The sequence below is a fragment of the Diabrotica undecimpunctata genome, chromosome 1 (genome assembly GCF_040954645.1).
Source record: "Diabrotica undecimpunctata isolate CICGRU chromosome 1, icDiaUnde3, whole genome shotgun sequence".
Lineage (NCBI taxonomy): Eukaryota > Metazoa > Arthropoda > Insecta > Coleoptera > Chrysomelidae > Diabrotica > Diabrotica undecimpunctata.
In genome coordinates this window covers 31,369,835-31,389,428 of record NC_092803.1, presented here as the reverse complement: position 1 = coordinate 31,389,428, position 19,594 = coordinate 31,369,835, and the positions used below count along the sequence as shown (strand labels likewise).

At 33.0% G+C, this 19,594-nt stretch overlaps 1 protein-coding gene across 1 annotated transcript in view; it reads right to left on the bottom strand.

Annotated features, from left to right (window-relative positions):
* Window positions 1-19,594, bottom strand: part of LOC140436376 (lachesin-like) — a 514,302-nt gene that overhangs the window by 403,655 nt on the left and 91,053 nt on the right. Inside the window, exon 4 of the mRNA XM_072525165.1 lies at window positions 10,347-10,557. Within this exon, the coding sequence (XP_072381266.1) occupies window positions 10,347-10,557 (211 nt within the window). The remainder of the gene's footprint in view (window positions 1-10,346; window positions 10,558-19,594) is intronic.

Genomic DNA, 19,594 nt, shown 5'->3' with positions numbered 1-19,594 from the left:
ACCCCTTTGTTTCATTTTTTTTTGTAGTTGTCCCTGTCCAATCCCATTGTTTCATGCACTTATTAACGACCCAGCTACTCCAAATAAACCCCGAGCGCCGTTCGCGTACAGTTTTGATTTATTTTGCTTGCCCTATCTCTGCCCCAATAACTTCTGTCCCCAATTTTCAATCCACTATAATAATATCCTATGTGGTAGGCAAAATATTTCGTTACAATACTACGTCTAAAGAAATAAACTCTAATAATACTTATTTGTCTTTAGCGGAATCTGTTCCTGAAAGATATCCATCTAAATCATTAGAATATTCAAATCGATTAAATGGTTGAACATGACTATAGATAAAAAATCGGTTGCCTGTAAAGTCGGTTTTACGGGCGAAGATTTTACGTGACAACGTCTTTTTTATATATTATTTTATATATTATATATTATTATATTATTATTTTATATATTATTTATATTTTATATATTATATTTTTATATATTATTTTATATATTATTTATTTTATATTATATTATTGATCTTATTATTTTCTACAAAATTTATTTGAAAATTTTTTCGATATATCAATTAGTTGCGGAGATATCGATCATTGAAGTTATTGTTTGCTACCAGTATTTTATATATTTATTTTTTTCAGTTATAAAAAATTACTATTTCCAATTGTGTCTACCAAGTATGGTCACATGTATTTGCCTACATATTAAATAATGATAAGTACAGATAATGTTATGTGACGTTCACTTCTGATTATATATATTTTAATATTTTTAATTTTAAAGAATCAATTTGAAAATCAAAACACTTATTCAGATCGAAGGTTCAAATTTTTGCTAAATAAATTTGAAATTAATTAAAATTTGTAAATGTAAATGGTAAAGTTGAAAATTAAAACATTTACTAAAATTGGAATTTAAAATTCTTGCTAAACACAGTTAAATTCTAACTCCGCGCGTGGTGATTGGTCGGTTTAGTTCGTTTGTTTGGTCGCCCTGTTTTGACAGGTTAGAAGTTATAATTTGTTATTTTAAATGTTTGACTAGCAATACGCGCTGTTTCTTCTCAATCGACTGAATTACGATTGATTGCAGAGTGATTTAAACTAATAATTTACTTAACACTATCAACATTTGTCAATAGTATGACATAACCTATAAACTCAGTTTCTCAACTGTTGTGTCAATCTAACAATTAATCAATCAATCATAGTTTACGATAATGAAATATTAGTGTACAATTATTTACCTTTATTGTTGTAGTTGTTGTAAATGACGAATCTAAGCACTCCACATTTTTACTACAGACACAGCTGACGATACTTTCAACGATTTTCAACTTTAGCGATTCAACGCGCCTAATTCTCTAGTGCCGCGCGCAGCGGACCGATCATGTTTGAGTGGGAGAGAGACGCAAGGCATTCGCCGGTCCGGCGGGCCTCTCTCTCGTTCGGCGACTCACTGTAACAGACGTGAGCGGGCGTTACACTTTTTCTTAAATGACTCCGAGCCACAACCTAATTTAAGATGTTGTCACGTCAATAATAAAGATAGGTGATATTTTAATGCTATAGCCAATATAAGCTTAACAAATATATAATTATACATAATAACTAATAATACACATACAAAAATACATTTTTGGATAGTAGGAATGTATATTTAGGTAGTAACAATGAGTAATTTCCACTCTGTATAGAGAAAGAAAAATAGGAAATTATGCGACAAGGCACTATTTCTGTACCAGCAGAACTGGTTGAAATAGTGAAACTGGCTAAGAAAATGAGTAAATGTTATAAATTGTTAATCAATATGAAAATTAGTTTTTTAAATAAAAAAAGGCATCAAAACATAATGAAAAAGTTTTGATTATCAATGTTCAAAGAGCAAAATGCAATTCAAACACTTCCAAAATGATAAACTCTTAGTACGAGGACCTTCATAATATGCATTAGCAAAAAAATCTCATAAAAATAATATTATTATTATTTAGTAACATAATACATTAATAAAAAATTCAAAAATTTTGTTTTTATTTCTGGTAATAGTTATTATAAAGATGAAGATTGTTATAAGATAAGTAACTAACTTGTAAATAAATGAAAACCTGTAGATAATTCTCAAGGAATCTACGTTCCTGTAGTTGGCTGTATACCATATATTAAAAAATTTATTAAAATCCTTTGTAAAAGGCATATATTTAAATACCCAAACGGGCTGTGTTAGACAAAACGTTTTCGGAATCTATTATTCCATCATCAGTGTCTAGGAGCACATGAATGTAGCCACTAAATATATGGGTAAAAACCCGTTAACAAATAATTAGTTACATTTGTTTGACATTATTTCTTATAAATTATTAGGATGTTAAAGTTACTCCTAGACACTCATGATGGAATGATGGATTCCGAAAACGTTTTGTCTAACACAGCCGATTTGAGTTTTTAAATATATACCTTTTACAAAGGATTTTAATTAATTTTTTGTAGATAATTATTTTATCTCTAACATTTTTTTATAAACATTATATAATTTTAAATCAAATGCTGAATGAGTCTCTACAAGTACAAATCAGGAAAATTGCAGTCGTTTTTATAACAAATATGAATATTGTATCATGTACACGGTACATGAAACGTTACACTTCATTTCATAATTCCCGACTACGTCTTCTGGAACGTATTGGCATCGAGTAATGGTATAAATTTGGCGGCGGTGCCTCTAAAATAAAAGTTGCACAACCACAAATTTGAAAGTTTTAAGAGAGGTAATAAAAGAGTCGTGCAGAACTTGCCTCATTGCCCATTTCTTTTAGAATTTACTTTTGAGCCATAATTTCTAGAAAACAGCGCCCAGCGTTTCTTTTATATACTCGACTATATGTAACTTTAATTTTTCACTAAACTAGAGCCAAGTAAATACTGTCGTAGCTTAAAAATAATTTAAAAATATTTTATGAAAAGCATTTGCTCTTAGTACTAAAGACGTTGTTGGTTGTTTAAATTTTGTCTACGGTTGGTTTCTCCTCTTTATGAAAATATTTTATATTTATGATAATGCCTTAATATACCTTATTAAGAACGTACTCTTACAGAATTTTTATATTAAGACAATCTAATTTTTATAAGTGTAAGCAATTAGGCCATATTTCAAACAAATGTCCAAACGTCAATACCATCAGCAACTCAGGCCCAAAATTTAACTATACCGAATCCTACTTCTACGCCAAATTCGCAGTCTTCTATCGATATTGGTAGCCAATTACATCAAGTTGGGGTAGGTGATCCAAATATTACACATACTCCGAAACCATCTTCAATTCCTTCTATTCCAAAAATTTTACAACCGCCGAGTGAAATGAAAATAACTATAATTGCCGATGAGAACATCTCCGCTAAAACTTCAACTGTAAAATCACTGAAAGAAAAGGATCCACAAGCTTCACCCGAAATCACGAAAGATTAACCCTGTTCATCCGTGAAAAGAAGTATTGACAAAATATTATCTTCTACCATCGAAAATCTAAATTCAGAAACCAAAAAAATTCAAACACACAGCACCAACCTCACATTTTCTTAAATTAGTAAATCACCTATAGAAATTATCAAGGAATATACATCTGATTTTCTTGGTCTAATAAATCTGTTAACCATATTTTATTCATACATATCTGACAAGACTACGAAACATCGTTTCACCTGTCTTAAAAATAAATATTGCAACACTACCTAGGTAACGATTTTACAGACAGTGAATTATCTTTCCTCGATGCATAATTTTCAACTCTATACTACAGTAAAATATTGATAAATTATTCCATCGCCTACCTATGTCACAAATTATCAGAATACTCCCCAGAAATAATATGCTTACAAGAAACTAACCTTACTCCTTCTAACATATACTCACCAAAACAATTCAACTGTTTTCGAAATAAATAGAACGAACACCAATCGCGCTAGTAGAGGAGTGGCAATCTTGATAAAAAATTCAATAGACCATGAAGCCTATCCACTCTTAACAGATCTCGAAGCCATTGCGGTAAAGATTTCAGAACCACATAGAAAATTCTACATCTGTAATATTTACTTGCCTTCTAACATACAAGTTAGTTACGAAGACCTCTGCAAACCTCTTAATCAGATACCCACACCCCGCCTAATTTTAGGTAACCTGAATAGCCAGAATACAAATTATTACAGATTTTCATCTAAACTTTTTAAATGATGGCAACCCTACTAGATTTATTATATCGATAGGTGAATCATCAGTTCTAGATCTTTCTTTATGGAATCCTAACTTAACCATAGGTTTACACTGGGAAGTATTGACTTTTACATATGGAAGTGATCACTTTTCCAAAGTTATTACGAATCTCAACTATGTGCAGATACATCAAGAATTTAATCCAATGTGGAAAACTAACCAAGAAGATTGAGATTTATTTTCTTAATATATTGATAGTTACATATGTAGGCCCAAATAAAAAATGATATTGACGAGACCATTAAATCACCAAAAAATAGTAAATCTGTTTTTAATAATTATAAAAAGCATAGGATACTGCAAAACTGAAATAATTTTAAAAAATTAAAGGCAAAAGCGCAGCTTACTATAACGCAAGCTAATATAACGCAAGCATAAGGAATTCATGGCAGAAGTTTGTATCAGAATTAAATAACACAACCAGCTCCAAGGAAGTCTGGCAAAAAATTAGAAAAATTGTGGTACTCCTCGGAGAACTTTTATCAAACACTTAAAAGTACAAAATAAAATGGTATCTCATGATAAAAATATTGCAAACGTTCTAGCGGATTTTTACGAAAGCCTCTCAAACGACAAAAATCCACGTGCAGGTTCTTCAAATTCATTACCTGATACCTATACTCTTCCTAATAATGAAAATCCTAACGTAGCAATTATTAGTCGCATTAAATTTCAAGAACTTATTTCAGCAATTTCAAGCCTTAAAGATTCTTTTCTTGAACCCGATGATATCCCAACCATATTTCTATAACATCTTCCAGGCTCAGCCAAATACCATTTACTGGACATATTTAATCACATATGGACGCTACAGCATTTTCCTTCAATATGGACTAATTCCTACGTCCTATCTCTTTTACTACTACTACTACTTGTCGGTTTCTACGGCCCTCTCTCTCAGTTCTTTATTTATTCCTTCGCTCCAACTTTTGTCGGTCTACCTCGTTTTCTATTTCCTTCTGGTTGACATTTTTATATTTTTTTTGGTATTCGTTGTTTATCCATTCTTTGTATGTATCCGAACTAGATAGTTGTTTTGTTGTTAGGTTACCTGTGATTGTTCGTTTGATTCCCATTATTATATATATATATATATATATATCTACATCCTTTGTCTTCTAGATCTTCCTGCAGCTCTTCTCTAAAAATCCATTTCCGTCGCTTTCAGCGCTGCTAGTGATCTTTCTTTCAGTGGTCATACCTCACAGCTGTACAAAGTGATACTCTTTTAAAAGACAAAAAATTACGATATAGTCTGGAATCATACATGCCAACCTCAATTACTTGTTTCATGTGCAAACTTATAGAAACAGTCGTTAACAGTAGATTAATGTGGACATTGGAACAAAATCGATTACTGATTACTGAACAAAATGGATTTAGGCAGAATCGATCAACGGCTGATAACATTCTGGAACTCGAAAATATTATGGAATTGTTTGCTACTAATAGAAAATGTACCGCGATATTTTTTGACTTAAAAATGCATTTAATACTGCCAGGAAACACAGGATTCTAAAAACGTTGTATGAGTAGAATATCCGGGGACACTGTTTATCGTTCATTAACAATTTTTTAACCAATCGGACTTTTCGGGTAAGAGTTTCCCATTTGTGTTTGAAAACTCACTGCTTAACAAATGGAGTACCACAAGGGTCTATTCTTAGCTCAACACTCTTTCTAATAGCGATTAATGATATTTTGAAAACCTGGTCTTTGAATACTTTCACTTTGCAGACTTTGAATTTTCTACTACAAAAACAAGAGTCATGGTTTTTGCAAAAACAGTAAATGTAAGTACTGCGTCAAATCTTACGTTATATGGGAAACCAATAACAGTAGATCCTCATATTAAATTTTTAGGAATGCATTTAGATAACAAACTGACATGGCGAGAACATATTAAGCAATTACAATTAACTTGCCGTTAGAGAATAAATATTTTATCAAACACGAAATTGGGTCCCCACCAAAATACAATATTATCAGTATTCAAAGCGATAATCAGATCTAAACTCGATTATGGATGCATCGCTTATTGTTCTGCCGGAAAGTCTATTTTAAAATCTCTAGATTTCATACAATTCATAATAATGGTCTAAGAATCGCACTACGAATATTTAGAAGTACACCTATTGAAACCATATACGCTGATCTTGGTGAGTCATCCCTTTACCACATGCGGATATAACTGACATTAACACATTCATCCTCGGTATACTTTAATCCAGAGAAACCTATTTACAATAACACCTTCACCGATAAATATAACGAACTTTTGAATTATAATGATAAACTAAGAAAACCATCATCATCATCATCAATCAGCCCTGAGTTGTCCATTGTTGAACATAGGACTCCTCTAGACTTTTCCATCTGCTTCTGTTTTGCGCCCCTGCTATCCAATTGGTCACGATTCTTGTGAGGTCGTCGGTCCATCGCGTTGGGGGTCTTCCTTGGCTTCGCTTGTCAGCCCGTGGTCTCCACTCAAGCAATTTTTTTGTCCAACTGTCGTCTTTCATTCTTGCGACATGTCCTGCCCATCTCCATTTTTGCCTTGTAATATGTTCGATAGTGGCTTCCACTCCGGTTCGTCTACGAACTTCCTCGTTTCTTATTCTATTTCTTAAGCTAATTCCAAGCATTGATCTCTCCATCTTTCGTTGTGTCCTTCTCAATTTTTCGGCTAATATTTTTGTGAGAGTTAAGGTTTCTGCTCCGTATGTGAGGACTGGTAGAACGCATTGGTTAAAAGCTTTTCTTTTTAAATGGATCGGTATATTTGTTTTAAATACGTCTTTCATTTTTCCGAATGCAGCCCAACCCAGACTTATTCTTCTGAGTAGATTGCATTTTTGGTTCTCGCGTTAATCTTATTTCGTGACCCAAATACACATATTTTTCCACAAGTTCTATAGGCGACTTTTCGATTTCTATTAGCTCATTGGGGACGAGATTGGTCATCATTTTTGTTTTTTCATAGTTTATTTTTAAACCGACTTTCTGGGTTACTTGCTGTAGTTGTTGTAGCATAACTCTGGCTTCTCCTAAGTTGTCTGTTATGACACTAAGAAAATTAAACTGTTATGACATTGTATATTAAGATAACCATACTATGAAAGAATTAGAACAACTTGTAAGAAGTTAATGAGATGTACTGCTGGAGACGAATGCTGAGAATACCATGGGTGGCCCGAAGAACAAATGAATCCATACTGGACCAGCTAAACATAAAGAAAAGACTAAGAACACAAATATCAGAACAAATAATAAGCTATTTTGGACATGTCCTTCGAAGAAATGGTCTTGAAAAACTTACCATCCAGGGAAAAGTAGAAGGCAAAAGAAATAGAGGTAGATCTCCCACACGATACACGGACCATATTGTTGCTACCATTGGCGCTCCATTGTCAGAATGTGCTAGAATGGCAGAAGATAGAAAAACGTGGAGGAACATTGGGAAATTTAGTTAATAGCTTCATGATATCACGATACCTGCATCAGGTTAACGACTAAGAAGTAAGAAGTTAAACTTTGATTTTCCTGACATATTCGATCCAAACAACGCCGATCCTCATATCCCTTGGTCAATAAATATTTCACAGTGTAATGTATATTTGAGCAAATATATTAAGTCGGAAATACGTCCCTCGGAAATAAAAACTATTTTGTCAGATATACTCCAAACTTATGAAAATTTCTCCAAAATATTTATGCTCCAAAATTTAGCAATGGAGTTAGTGCCGCTTTTATGATCAATTCAAGTAAATATCTATTTCAACTATCTCCCCACTTTAGCATATATGCAGCCGAATTATTCGCTCTTTATCAAGCAATTAAGTTTATTAATTATACTAATATCGTCAAATCGGTAATTCTTTCTGATTCTCTGAGTTTAATTACTTCAATTCAACGAGTATATCCTAAACACTCAATTGAAAAAATGATCAAATCAGAACTTTAAACATGTCACGAATAAGGAAGAACAGTTGACTTCATATGGATTCCTTCTTATGTGGGTATCCCCGGAAATGAAGAAGCACACTTAAGTGCGCGTAGTGCAGTGTCTAGTGCGGACTAAGAAATAATATTAAAGTGCGGTCCAGAAGACTTAAAATTTTCTATTAAGGCAAAAATCTCAGAAGTCTGATAGGACGAATGGCAAATATCAACGTCTAAACTACGACAAATTACAGACACAGTTAAAGGAACTAAACCTTTTTACAAAAATTGTCATGAACAAAGTGTAGTTAACCGATTACGATTAGGCCATACCAGGCTCACACACTCTAGGAACTAAATCCGAAAGGAGGAGGGTCTTACATGGTGTTGTACAGTCGATCGTCCCCTACGCGGTACCAGTCTGAAGCGAGGCTGTAGAGATAACGGCCTATAGGAGTCTCATGACACGAGTAGACAGAACAAGTCTACTGCGAGTGGCATGCGCCTACAGGAATGTGTCTGCGGAAGCCTTATGGACTACCACTGGATGTTTTCTGTTGCATGTTTTGGCGGTGGAAAGAAAAGAGCTTTATGAGAAAAGAGGTCCAAACCTTACTGTGGCCGAGAGAAGACAGGAAATGGAAAGGTCAGTTGAAAGATGGCAAGAAGAATGGAACAACACGGAAGATGTGGCACAGTGGACGAAAATGCTGATCCCGAACATAAGAGATTGGGTGGACTGTGGCCACAGGCAACTGGATTATTTCCTGACGCAGGTGCTCACAGGACACGGGTGTTTTAGGGCCTACCTCTATAGGATCGGAAAGGCTGATACAGATGAATACCTATACTGTGGATACTCGGACACTGTGACACATACAATGTTAGATTACAGCAGATGGATAGTGGAATGGAGAGAGAGACAGGTGTGAATTTTGTTACAGTGAGAGAAATGATTGAGAGAATGATTGAAAATAAATTAGTTTGGACTAACATACACAGCTATATCCGTGCAGTGATCAAGAAAAAGAAACAGGAAGAAAGACTGCTGGACCAACGCTAAAGGTAAGAGTGAATGATGCTGAAAGGTGAAGCTAGAAAAGTGGGTCACACTGTATGAGTTAGAATGCGTAAGTCAGACTGTGGAAAGGAGGAAATACCCATCTGGGAATGATGCCGAACTAGGAGCGATAAGTGTCTTCTACGCGCTACCTGGAACGAGACAGGGAGCCTCCTTGCTGATGAATAGAGTGTGGATGTGTATGAATGGAGAATGAATGAATAAAGGTAGTGATTTGAAAGTGATGCCGGCCTTACAGCGGCCATTCCGGTTTCGGATCGCTGGATGACAGAGGAGGGTCTGGTTTAGCAGGTAGGCGTTCTGCGTAGACTCGGCGACGAGAGGGCATTTTAAAGTACCTCGGCAACTATCGCCGGGAGTACGAAAAACGAATCCTGCACTAAAGTCAGTCAGGCGGCGTCCTGGACTGAGATGTCTTTTGTAGATTCCAGACCCCCTCTATAAAGACGAAAAAAAAGGCTCACACACTCTTTTTTTTTTAAATGTAACCCACCAATATACGAGCGCTGCAATTTAACCTTAACAGTAAAACATATCTTTGAATGTAACAAATTCAAACATCAACAAGCTCTTTATAATATAGATTCAAATGTATCAGTTGCGTTAGGTCAAAATAAGTATTCAAAGAACTTAATCGATGTGTTCCATAAGATTTAATTTTTTTTGTATAAAATTGTTTACTTTTTAGTACTATTTTGTAAAAAAATATTTCTTGTAACCATGTAATATACCTATACTTACAAAATTGTAGTCTCAAAAAGCAATAGATTTATTGTATAACATAAATTAAATTATGGACAAAAATAATAAAAATAAATAAACATTTGATTTGTGACGTGAAGTAAGTCTATTTTAATTCCAAAAACATTAATAAAGAACGGATACTTCATGAAATTTTGAATTTATGATTCAATACTCTTACTATAACTCACTTGATCAACATCTGTTGGATAGAGATAACTTTTTAATAAAAAAATGTTCAACCAGTGCCAGACAGAGACACAGATTTATGATATCTTTTAAAAATTTGTCGTGTTTTAGTAACAAATGGACTCACCATGTACGTCTATGCATCCGTATTGTTTTTTCATCTCCCCAGTGTTGATCTGGCACATGTAACAACCGCGGTCCGACTCCTTTAGTTGTCGTATACGCAATTGCCATGTCTTCAAGTTGTCATCGTGATTAACTGTTATTCTGGGGTTGTGAGTTATTACTCTGCTGTGAAGTGCTAGGATGGTCTGGTCGTCCGCTTTCATCCATCCGACCTACAAACAAAATTCCGTGTTCAGATCGATACTTTATTTTCCACGTAATATGACGCGCAAATTGATTTTAGTTCAAATTTTTGAATATAAATTACAAATTTAAATACGTTAGCTTTTGGGGAAAAGTGTCTATTCTGACATTTATACACCATTCAAAGATAAAGTGTGCAACTAAAATTAGCTATATCAAATATATATATATATATATATATATATATATATATATATATATATATATATATATATATATATATATATATATGTATATATATATATATATATATATTATATATATATATATATATATATATATATATATATATATATATATATATATATATATATATATATATGTATATATACAGATTGAACGAATTTAAAACGGAACATACAATTTAATATATGTCTGTTTGAACTGCATTTGAAATAGTGGACCAATATAAAACTTGGACAAAAATAAATCCATACCCGGTGATAGACATTGTATAAAATATCGTTCAACTATCTGTCTCCTTTAAAGGAAAGAGGAGCTTGCCTAATAGTCGGAGAGTAAGAGCCGAAATTTTGAACTGATCAATCATATGACATTTCTCTATTGGAATATATTCATTGTAACTGGGTTAAGACTTTGCCTTACAGGCGGACGCCCCTCATGGTACAGGGGTAATTTTTTTCGGAAAAATTAACGATCGATAATATGGCTGAAAATTTACCCAGAGTAAGGTATAACTAGACGAAATCCTAAAGGGCGGACGCGAGAATGGATACATAAGGGGTGGCGGACAGGGGTGAAATTGCAATTTTTTGGGAGAAAATTAACGATAAGTAATATGTCCGCCATTTTCATGGCTCATTATTTAGCCCCTAAAAACTCTAAATCCAAAAGAGCGGACAGCTGGGTTGATACAGAGAGCCATAAAACGGGGTCAAATGTACCACTTGCCTGCGCATTTTAGGTCTCGGTAACAATTTTCAAACTGATTTTATTATGATATTTTTATACCGATTGATTTGAAAATTTGTATGCTTACTTCTGTTACTATTCTGAAAAGCGTCAATTAGAGTTTTCCTCAAAATTTTCCAAAAAAATTTCCGTAAATGAAAATTTTCGTACTTTTTGGAGGTAAAATCTAATTTGTAGAATCCTTTCGATTTTCTGTCAGTTATACCATGATTTTTTTCCAAAAATTTTCAAACGATTTTTCCGATAAGAAAAAAAAAATTAGAAAAACTTTAAAAAATTCGTCATTTTTCTTACTCTCATTGATGTCATCACATTCATCATCTTTGTCACTTTCACTTTCAATAATATCACATTCATTATCTGCTTCATTTTCAATCACTACTTCTCGAACTGATTCTGGCATCTGAGGTCCACTAAACCATTTGAATTTATATGTTTCATCTTCAAACTCCCAACCATGCTCTTCAACAATCAACTCTGTTGGTACTTTTTTATGAGCATTTGTCCAAATATTTGAAATATAATGGGCTCGCAGTAGATGTTGGTGTAATTCATCTTGACATGGTCGTAAGCTTGAAGCATCGAAATTTTTTAGTTTTTTTTTTTAAAGGCTCGTTCACATCATGCAACTTATACTACCGGTTAAATAGTGAAAATCTGACATCGTTTACTTTTCTTTTTGGAATTGTTCTCGTCAGTCCTGTTCCATATAAGTGACATATGAAAGTTTCTAAGGTTTCAAAAACTTCATTACAATCGAAGTCACTTTCACCAAGTTGGATAAAAGCATCTTGATACTTATTACATTTAGCGCATGCGTCTAGAATTACTGATCTAAATGGAACGCGCATCATTATTATTTTAATATTTTAAAATAATATTGATGCAAAATTAATGTCCAAACAGAATTTGTAAAATTATAATTAACTAATGAAAAAAAAATTCAATCAATTTAAAATTTAAAAAAAAATATTGAAAATATCTACAAAGTAAATTTCAAAACTTAAAAAATTGATAATTCCACTATAAAATTGATTTTGATTAATAATTATTTGTAAAATGTTAAAGGAATTCTACAAATTGAATTTTACCTCTTGATAAATAGAAATAATATATTTTGTATTTGATTATTAATGTAATAATAAATCAAATTTTTCTTATATCTGAACAACCATTATTTATGCAATATAAATTTAAAAACCTTTTTATTGTAATAAAAAATAAGTAAAATTACTATTTGTTATACCAAAAATATTAATAGTTATCATTATAAAATTACTTTAATTTAATAAAATATCAAATATCAAACATTTATTCAATTAAAAATTAATTCGTAAAATATTTATATTTAAGAAAAAAATGTGATTTGTAAAGTAAAAGTAAGTAAAAAGTAAAATGTGATTTGATTCTACAAATTAGATTTTACCTCAAAAAATTACGAAAATTTTCATTTACGGAAATGTTTTTGGAAAATTTTGAGGAAAACTCTACTTGACGTTTCTCAGAATAGTAACAGAAGTGAGCATACAAATTTTCAAATCAATCGGTATAAAAATATCATAAAAAAATCAGTTTGAAAATTGTTACCGAGACCTAAAATGCGCAGGCAAGTGGTACATTTGACCCCGTTTTATAGCTCTTTGTACCAACCCAGCTGTCCGCCCTTTTGGATTTAGAGTTTTAAGGGACTAAATAATGAGCCATGAAAATGGCGGACATATTACTTATCGTTAATTTTTCCCCAAAAAATTGCAATTTCACCCCTGTCCGCCACCCCTTATGTATCCACTCTCGCGTCCACCCTTTGGGATTTCGTCTAGTTATACCAAGATCTTACTCTGGGAAAATTTTCAGCCATATTATGGATCGTTCATTTTTCCGAAAAAAATGACAACTTCATCCCTGTATAGCCACCCCCTGTACCACGAGGGGCGTCCGCCTGTAAGGCAAAGTTTTAACCCAGTAACAATGAATATATTCCAATAGAGAAATGTCATATTACTGATCAGTTCAAAATTTCGGCTCTATCTCTTGGACTATAAGGAAGCGATAAGTGGTTTGACGGCATAATAACTGCTTGTGTAGTCTAGTTTTTTCAGTGATTCTAGGCAACCTATTTGGGTGGAGTTTTGACTTGTTCTTGAATGAATTCAGAATCCAGCAGCCCGCTGAAGTATTGGATTTTTATAATATAATTATTTGACAACCTTTTGTTGACCAACCACCTAGAGCGGAGTTGAGCCGAAATACATTGATTTCGTATGTTCCGTTTTAAATTCGTTCAATCTGTATATATTTGATATATATATATATATATATATATATATATATATGTAATATATATATATATATATATATATATATATATATATATATATATATATATATATATATATATATATATAAATCAAGGATCATTCGAGGAGTGGTTCATTATAAAGAAATGTTTCGTACAAACAAGGATTGCTCCTTAATATATCATATTATCTTTAAATTTACCGCTCTAATGGGGTGTATACTAGTTCGCTCCCGTAGTCAGATTTTAATACCCCACAGAAAAGGGGCATAGGTAAATTCGCTCCGGCCATATATTTCTTAGAAAAGATACTTGAATATTGTCTTCGCAAACTTTGTATTTAAAAATAGTGCAAGCACTCTTGACCACGGCGCAGTAGACGAAATTTGGTTTAGTCCCAACTTCCATGCGAAACGCATTGTACCATGCACTGTATAATTCCACTTACAACAGAACCTTTCTGCCTTTACGTGAATTTGACTCCGCCTTCGCGCAGCTCCATGGTCAAGAGTGTTTGAACTATCTTTACCTATTAATACAACACTACCATCATTGTTTAAAAAAGAATGAGTCTTTTTTAAACAATGCTACTATATAACACTACTTCTTACTTTAAAAAATTATAAAATTATAACGATAATATCACTAAAGTATTATAATGTTAGAGCTCATATTACCTTGCTCACTATTTGATTGGGTTTTTTTGTATCAGAAGTTGCAATTGATATATTTCTTAAAAAAGATTGGTAGGTAATTAGTAGTCTACCTGAAATTTTATGATAAGAAATAGGGGTGGTGCGAATCTTAACAATATTACTTTAGTTCCAGTTTGAATGTCGTTATACCTGGTTCATGATGGAGAAATCTGAAGTAACTGAAATGTTAAGTGAAAAGGGCAAGTCAATGTTAATTATTGACAATTACAAGTATAACTTCCATAAAATGCTTGCCAATAATATCAAATGTTGGCAGTTTGTAGAAAGAAGCTGCAAAGCATTTGCTAAAACTTTAAATATTTGTAACAGTGTAGTCGAATGTAGTCATAACCATATCCATGAAAGTTTATCAAAAATAGTGCTAAACCGGCAAGAATTAAGTAATAGTGTTAAGCGGAAGGCAATGGATGATTTGTGTGAAAAACCATTGAAGTTAATACACAGCGAAATTAAACAAACAGGCACTAAAAGTCTTACTGTGGAAGATGTACAGTTGATTAGAAAAAATATTTATAATGGCAGAAAACAAGTTATTCCCAAAATTCCGAAGTGCGCGCAGAAAGTACATAACACCGTGGAAGTGACAACCAACCAAAAAGAACAATTTGTATTGAAAAATGATCCGATAAAAAAATTTGTTGCTTTTTCTTGTGTATCTAACTTAACATTTTTAAGTAAATTAGAAACAATTTATGTTGATGGAACTTTTAAATACTGCACTAAATTTTTTATTCAATTATTTACAGTTCACGGACTCGAAAATGGACACTATGTGCCGTTGGCATTCTTTTTGCTTTCAAATAAGTTAACAAGCTCATATGTGACTGCCTTAAATTGTTTAAAGACGGAGTGTCACAAATTGAACTTAAATTTTAGTCCCAAGGTTGTGTATACCGATTTCGAAAAAGCGATCCATGCAGCTATAATTGAACTGTTTCCATCTGCGAAAATAAAAGGAAGTAGGTTTCATCTCGGACAATTATGATGGAAGATAATTCAAAAAGTTGGTCTGATTACTGAGTATTCAAATGACAATGAAGTCGGACAATACCTTAGATATATATTTGGTCTACCTTTCCTAGATCCATTAGAAGTAGGTGAGTGTTTTGCTTTAGACTTTAGTGAAATATTACCAGCCCAACACCAAGCCGTATAACAATTTGCTGACTACTTGGTGGATAATTATATTTCTGAAGAGGCAGACTTCCCTCCTGAGATGTGGGCGGAGAACAGTTCATCACTTGAGCGTACAACCAATGCCTGTGAAAGTTTCCATTCTAAATTTAATTCGTTATTTTACAATCCGCACCCTAATATACTCGTATTTCAATTTTTAGAAGTTTGAAAAGATATTCAAATTGACACTTATATAAAAATACGAAGTTCTGTGAAACGAAAAAAAGTGTACTGAAAAGTACTTCTAGAGCGTCAAAAATTTGTTGATCACAAAATAGCGGAATTAAAGCAAAATAAAACTGGTAGATTTGATTTTGTCAAATGCATTTCATTTAGATTTCTAGCGAAATAATCGCCTCGTTTTAATTTATACTTTAGTAATATTTAAAAACAATTTAAAATGTCTAATATAATTTCTAAATCAATCACTAACATTTTTTAAAATACGTAACAGTAACGAACGCGCTAATAACCGGCAAAATAACGCAATAGATGGAAAACATAATAAATTGTGGCAAGCTTTACAACAACTCAATATTATACCTTTTAGGAATAATCACAGAAGTACAGGGATAACACTTCTTACCTAGAAATCGGAAATAGACTATCAGAGCCAATAAAAGTAACTAAAGGACTAAAACAAGGATGCAGTATGTCACCCTTACTGTTTAATTTATATATTGAGGCAGTCCTCCAAAATTGGAAAAGCCAGGGAATGGGAATCCACATAGGAAATGACGTAGTATTCTCCCTGAACTTTGCGGATGACCAAGTCGTCCTAGCTCAAGATTCTTATGATCTAGAATTTATGATGAAGCGTTATACAGAGAATATGTAAAATGAGAGTTACAAGTCAGCATGAAGAAAACAGAATATTTAGTTATTAATTCAGATGCAAGGTTTGAAGTGTTGATCGACGATGACGTGGAAATCAAACAAGTGGAAAAATTTAAATATTTAAGTGCACTCATTACTAAGAACGGCTTGGGACAAACCGAAATTAAACACCGAATTTATCAGGGACGTAAAATTGTAGGATCTCTAAACTCCTTATGGTGGGATCGCAACATTTCCAAAAGGAACAAAAAAAGAATATGGCAAACCATGGTTGAATCAGTTCTTTTTTATGGCTCTGAAGTATGGACAATTAATGCAGACCTAAAGAGAAGATTGTTAGCAGTTGAAATGGATTATTTGAGAAGAAGTGCTAGAACATCAAGGCAGGAAAGAAAGACCAAGGAATATATAAGAAGTAAGATGAATGCTACAGAAACGGTCATTGACAGAATAGAAAGAAGAGGTTCAAAATGGTTTGAACACTTAATGAGAATGCCTGACGAACGTTGGCCACAAAAACTTCACAAATTGAAGCCCCCTGGAAGAAGAAAAAGAGATAGAACTTGACGCTCATGGAATAAAGGAATTAGAAGAGCGATGGAATCAAAAGGTTTGGAGGAGGAGCATGCCTTAAACCGGCAGAAAAACGAGATTACGGCGATAGCCGTTTTCAAAATGTATTGTATTTACAAGTTGGATTAATGTCAAACGTTAATAAACTTATTTTAACCTTTAATTGTGGCTTATTCTCATGAAAATAGTAATTACTTTAAAATGCCACAAGAAAATAGCTTTAGAACAATAGATAAGATTTAGATAAGAGAAGGGAGTGTTCTAAAAAATGAGTGTCGTCAGTCTTATAGTGACCTCCCCACCTCTTTCAAAGTACGGTACGTGCCTCCACACCCCTTTCGGAGTACGGTACGTGCGACAGTCAAATGCACACAAGTAAGAGAGGGTGGTTTTAGTTGGTAGGCAGGATAATAAATACCTGAATCTTTGGCACTGCTATCTGTACTTTAAATTAAACAAAAACCCAAATTTTAGGAACTCACAATTAAGGTAGAATAAAAAAATTTCAAAACCCAACCCTCAGAAAAATTGTGAGTACGTCACTGGTTATGCAAGGAGCACTATTGTTTATAAATACTAAAATAATTAACTAAAAACGCCTAAATAGTTTTGTAAAACTAAATAGGTTTTTATAGATATATTACTTATAGAGTGTAAATTTTATATCGTACTTTCAAAATAAAAGTTGCAGTATCTACTATTGTGTAGCTCTGTAAGTTTCAGCATGACCGGTTCAAAATTCAAACCGATAACATTTATATTAAATTTTGTTATAATCTGCCAAAGTGTTGTACAAAGTAATTGATATGGCAACCGTTAGTATGACGTTTCGTTTGAAGCGTTTCGAAGCCTATCATCTATCGATGATAAATACTACCATTGTTTCAGATGGAGCCATCTCCCTACATTACAATTTGAAGGCGGCAGTTCAAGACGTAATTCTTGTTTAACAAGATTTTTCATATGTTTATGAAAAAATATTTAACCCTCTATTGCATGAATTTATTTTATTTTATTTTTTGACGAAATAAAATAAAATTATATTAAATTACTCTTAATAGATGTATGTAGAATTCACCGATATATATAGTTTTTTGAAAATGATCCAGTTTTTGAAAAAAAAAAAATGTGTGCCCATTTGGGAACATTATGTATAAAAACTTTTATTAGAACCAATTGTCATACACATTAGATAGATGTATTGTCAGTAACACACTATTCCAAATTGTGAAACTTCTTAAAACAATTACTTTTAGAATGAAAGCATAAATGCACCTTACATTTCTCGCAATGGACCCTTGATTTTCCTTTACAGTTTATCAACTTACATCATTCCCTGTTTACAGTCCAGTTTGGCCAGTGTGAAAACTGATCTGTTTGTACATATATATTGGGTCTAGGTTCAATGCATCTTCTTTTGGATGGTTGTTCGGGTGTAGAACTTCTAGGACGACCTACTTTTCTTTTTTGTAAAAGACCACTGTTAGTTAGTTGTTCAGCTAGAATTGTTTTGAAATTCAGCAGTGGTATAATCTCTTCAGTTTTTCCAATTTGTTTTTTAATTCGCCTGTCTAATAGCCAAGCATTGACTACTGCTACATCCAGCATATGATAGAAAATACGGTGGTACCATTTTTTACTTTTGATTTTGATTGGATATAATCCCAATAAGGAATCTTGCAGATCCACACCGCCCATGTGCCTGTTGTATTGTTGTACAATGTCTGGGCAATCAATTTCTTTCCTAGTTCTTTCGGTGCGAAAGAATCTTTCCACTTTGGCTGTTGGTTGAGTTCCACAATAATCTGACAGTAAAGACACAATTTTGTTGTCACACCACTGGACTGTATGTATTGCAGTATTCTCATACGTGCCAGAGTGTTCCTGAATGCTACCCCTTTGTAATTTTTTAATTTCCTTCTTTTGCCAACCTTTATAATTGAGAATTCGATTTGTACGGATTGTTGCGATAGAATGTATGCCTCGTTTTGACAAATATGACACCAGTGGTAGGCTTGAAAAATAATTATCATAGAAGAGTTTGTGATGTTTATTGGATGGTACTTCTCTGCTCAACCGAACTACAACATTACTAGCAGCTCCCAAATTTACTTCATTCGGTAATTCTGTGTAACCATCTTTTCCAGCCAAAATTTCAAAATTATATGAAAATCCTGAGATTCCTGAGAGAACCCACATCTTGTATCCCCATTTATGAGGCTTTTTGGGATTGTATGTCTTCATGCTCGAACGTCCTTTGAACGATATAACTTGTTCGTCACAAGATAAGTGTTCTTCTAAAGGTATTTGCAAACACGATCTTTTTATTTGTTCAATCAGAGGCGCTATTTTGTCAAGACTGCGCGTATTTTCTAAATTATTACTAAAATGAAGAAACCTTTTGATTGTTTCAAAACGATTGATAGGCATTACATCTGCAACTTGTGAAATTCTTGTTGTCGGAGCCCAATAGCG